The sequence below is a fragment of the Peromyscus maniculatus genome, chromosome 21 (genome assembly GCF_049852395.1).
Source record: "Peromyscus maniculatus bairdii isolate BWxNUB_F1_BW_parent chromosome 21, HU_Pman_BW_mat_3.1, whole genome shotgun sequence".
NCBI classification, from domain to species: Eukaryota; Metazoa; Chordata; class Mammalia; order Rodentia; family Cricetidae; genus Peromyscus; species Peromyscus maniculatus.
The window spans coordinates 65,036,205-65,040,175 of NC_134872.1; the positions used below are offsets into that span (position 1 = coordinate 65,036,205).

Below are 3,971 nucleotides of genomic sequence, written 5' to 3' on the forward strand. Positions count from 1 at the left end.
TAAATGTGAAACCAGGTGTGGTCAAGGTTGTTTCATCTCCCAAACTGGCTCCAGAATGCAAGGCAGTGGAGGTGCACCCTGTTGTCATTGGAGCTGTGAAGCCACTCAGTGCCGGCAGTGTCCTGCAGGAAAGCCCCACCAACAAAGCAACTGTGGCTGTGGTCCCACTTCTCTCTGAGAATAAGTCCATCGCCAGGGATGACAGAAAACCCTAAGTACAGTTTTGGGCTGCCTTCAACCCAGTCTTCTTCAGAACCCTTGCTCCCAGAAGGATCTGGTCCGTCCTCATCCCAGGTGGTATCCAAACCTCGCCAACTGAGCTCTGCCTTAACAGGAAAGCCTCCACTCTCCATGGAAGAAAATTTTGAGAAACTAATGTGGGAAATTTCAGGAGGCAAATTAGAAGCTGAGATCGACTTGGATCCTGGGAGAGATGAAGACGTCCTTCTGCTTGAGCTCTCAGAGATGATTGACAGCTGAAGCTGAAGCTGAAGGTGATGGTGAGGATGCTTTAAACAAAAACAAACAAACAAACAAAAAACCCTCACCAAAAATTGGACTTAGTTTCATCTATTCTAACATTTATCTCAGGTGATAGTTTCTTTAGTCTCAAATTTTACCCAAATAAAAAGTATACCTCTGAAGTACCTGTGTGTGTCCTGGTTCCTTTGGGGTCAGATCTTGTACATACCTTGATAACTATTTGTCCATTTGATGCCATTGTTTAGCATCTTAGAGAACAAAGCTTTGCAATGCCCTTCTTTCTACATGAGACTAAGCTCCAAATGAAATGGTTCAAGAGAACTCAGAGGCTCCTTAAGGTATTATTCAGTGTGGGTGATCTTCCCCTTGCTGGATTTATTTGTATATTGTCTTAATATGATCAGAGCTGAAAATGAAGACAGCGGCTAACCATTGTGGACCAAATGTACATGCTACAACTAAACAAAAATCCCACTCTGTCTGTGTTAAATTGTGTCTTTTTAAAGCTATTTTGAGATTCGTCTAAGATTTAAAGAGGGCCTAGCAGCTCCAGAGCCCGAGATCAGGGCAGAACTCTGGACCTGGTCCTGTTGTGTTAGCTGTTCCTTAAGCCTCTGAAGAGCAATAGCTGATTTACTATTACTGTGATTTTTTTTAAAGGCTTTAAAGTGCCTCAGAGATCCCCTGAAACTAATTTTCTACCTCTGGGATTCCCTGGCTTCTTTATAGGAGATGGTGACATTACTAGACATTACTAGAGAAATTCTTTTTTTTTTTTTTTTAAGTATGAAATTTGTCCCTTTTCTTCACAAAGCTTCAGCATGTATGTGTCTTTGGTAAAATGAAACAGTTTTTTGCTTATTACTATAAAGCATATTACAGGTATACCACACAATCCTACAGGCCAAGCAGTCATAGAAAGATCAAATTGAACTCTAAAGAATATGTTCAATAAGCAGAAAGGAGTAACAAAAACCACCCCCAGAAATAGATAATGTAATGCTTTATTAACTTTGAATTTTCTCAATGCTAATGAGAAATGAATAACAGCTTTGGAGAGACATTGGATAATAGAAAAAAAGAAAAAAAACTACAGAATTAAATCAGCCTGTATACTTTAAAAATATGCTGACCTCAGAATGGAAACCAAGATATGTATCAGGTTGGTGACAAGGTTTTGCTTTGTTTCTACAGGAGAAGAAAAGCTATGGATACCATCAAAATTTATAAAGGTTTGATTTGAACAAGAGAGACCTCTTAATTAGAAGAGGTGATAGTTCATCAACCAGCATGACCATTCAATTTAAATTAACTTACATGACTAACAAAAGCTTTTCATTTGATCAGATATAACTTGCTAAAAGGGAACCTCCCCAAAGTTAGGGCTGGGGAAGGGTTTTCTTTTTGTCTTTTGGGAGAATGAAGGTTAAGGAGTCTGAAGACCACTGGGTGAATGAGACATCTGATGAAAAAGGACAAGTAATCCAGAAAAAAATGTCCCACAAAAAATAAATAAATAAATAAATAAAAAGATTTTCTGCAGTGAACCATGGCTATACCTAATAGCGACTTTTGAAGTCTTGGAAAAGATGATGCAATCCCACAACAATGACTCCACATGGACTATGATAATGTCACCAAGCTGAAAAACACTACCCAAAGATCGGCTTTGGACAACAAACTGCTCAGGACAGTATTGAGACAGCTAGCTGAGATGATACAGCCTCACAGACTACTCCAGTCAGGACTTGACCATAATCCTAAATTTTCTTTGTGTCATTATAAGACTACCAGTACCCCCAATCAGCAGGAAGTAGCCTAGAAAACTATGCTCACATTCCCAAAAGATGGATTATGGATGTTTGTCTTTGTTTAGGGATTATTAAAAATCGTTACTAGTCATCGTCAATCTCTTTCTGAAAGAAGACAGGGAGTTATGATATAGAAATGCATTATATAGAAATGATAAGGTAAAAGGTAAATTATTGAATCTACTCTAAAAATATAGAAATGATAGGATGAAGGGGTAGATTAATGAATCTATTCTGGAAAAAAAAGAGTCTATAGATATGATAAAAAAAGTATTGAATCTACTCTGAAAAGAAAAAAAGGAATGATATGGATATGATAAGAATAAAAGGTAGATTATTAAATCAACTTTTAAAAAGCAACTACTAATTTTAAATATTTTACATTGGATTGGAATTCTGTATATTGTATACAAATTATGTATATTGATACAAATTTGAGAATGATTTTATTAAAAATACTATAATGCATTTCTAATCTTGTTCAAGATATTGTACCTATATAGTTCATTTAACAATGTAATACAAATCTCTAGTACTTGAAAGTTATTACTACCAACTAATTAGTACGTAAAGAAATGCAGGTTAGTAGTTAGTCACCTATTACAATCAAACTTGTAGTCAGGTTAGGTATGTTGTCAATGTCAAACAAAGATATGTTTTAGATCGATCATCTTCAAAACTTCAGAAACCTACAGAATATGGCATTTAAGATATTTTAATAACATAGATTATTTTTTTATGACAATGAGACATGTCTGCTCCTGGCAGCATTAATCTACTTCAGAGAAGATGATGGGCATTGAATAAACTCCTTATAGAGTTTACATTCCTTGTGGCAAAAGTTAGCCACCAGGCAAGAAAGTCCCCTTGCCATGAATGCTGACAGTATGCTGTCCAAATGGACAAGCAGGACATAAAAGAAAGGACTGTTGAAATTTGGCAAGACAAAGTAGGACAGTCCTTCAGAAAATCATGCTTCACAGAGAAGTCTGTCATATATGCTGAGCCTGTAGGCCAAAGATGGATGCCCCAATGTATAGGCAGCCAGCTCTTTCTGTCATTTCTCACATTTTTTCGAAGTCATTTGCCTGTATATTCTGTTTAATTAGGTATTTTATTTCCTTCTCAGGTCTATGATGGAGTTGAAAATTAGTTATAATTTTCCTTGTTAGCAAGTTCAAAAAAGAAACTCACTAAAGAGCTGTAAAGTAAAAAAGTATGTAAGACATCAAACGATAGCTTTGGGTTGATAGTACAAGTTAGGATAGAAAGTGAATTAGGTACAGCACTTTTGATTCACTGAAATGGGATAAACAATACAGTATTTTCTCAGACTTAGTCAAGTGTTAATGGACTGGACATTGTTAACGTAATTCTTGACTGTATATATTGCATATACTTATTGTACTTGTTGCATTTAGTTTTTCTTGTATTAGTTATAACCTTCTTTTATTATTTTAAACAAAAAGGGGAAATATGGTGATATATTGTGTACCCTAGTAAAATGTCCCTGAAGATCAGAGGTATCACTAGATTAAACATAGAGATCAGACAGTGGTGGCACACACCTTTAATCTTAGCACTAAGGAGGTAGAGATCCATCTGGATCTCTGAGTTCAAAGCCTCCCTGGACTGCATGAGATTGGATCAGTCTAAGAGAGAAACAGAGCCAGACAG

General features: G+C 36.3%; 1 protein-coding gene across 1 annotated transcript in view; it reads left to right on the top strand.

Annotated features, from left to right (window-relative positions):
• Zc3h11c (zinc finger CCCH-type containing 11C) overlaps positions 1–480 on the top strand; it is a 2,529-nt gene extending 2,049 nt beyond the window's left edge. The window contains 2 exon segments of the mRNA XM_076556999.1: positions 1–202; positions 204–480. The exon segment at positions 1–202 is cut by the window's left edge and continues 28 nt beyond it. Coding sequence (XP_076413114.1) covers positions 1–202; positions 204–480 — 479 coding nt within the window.
• Positions 481–3,971: the final 3,491 nt, after the last annotated feature.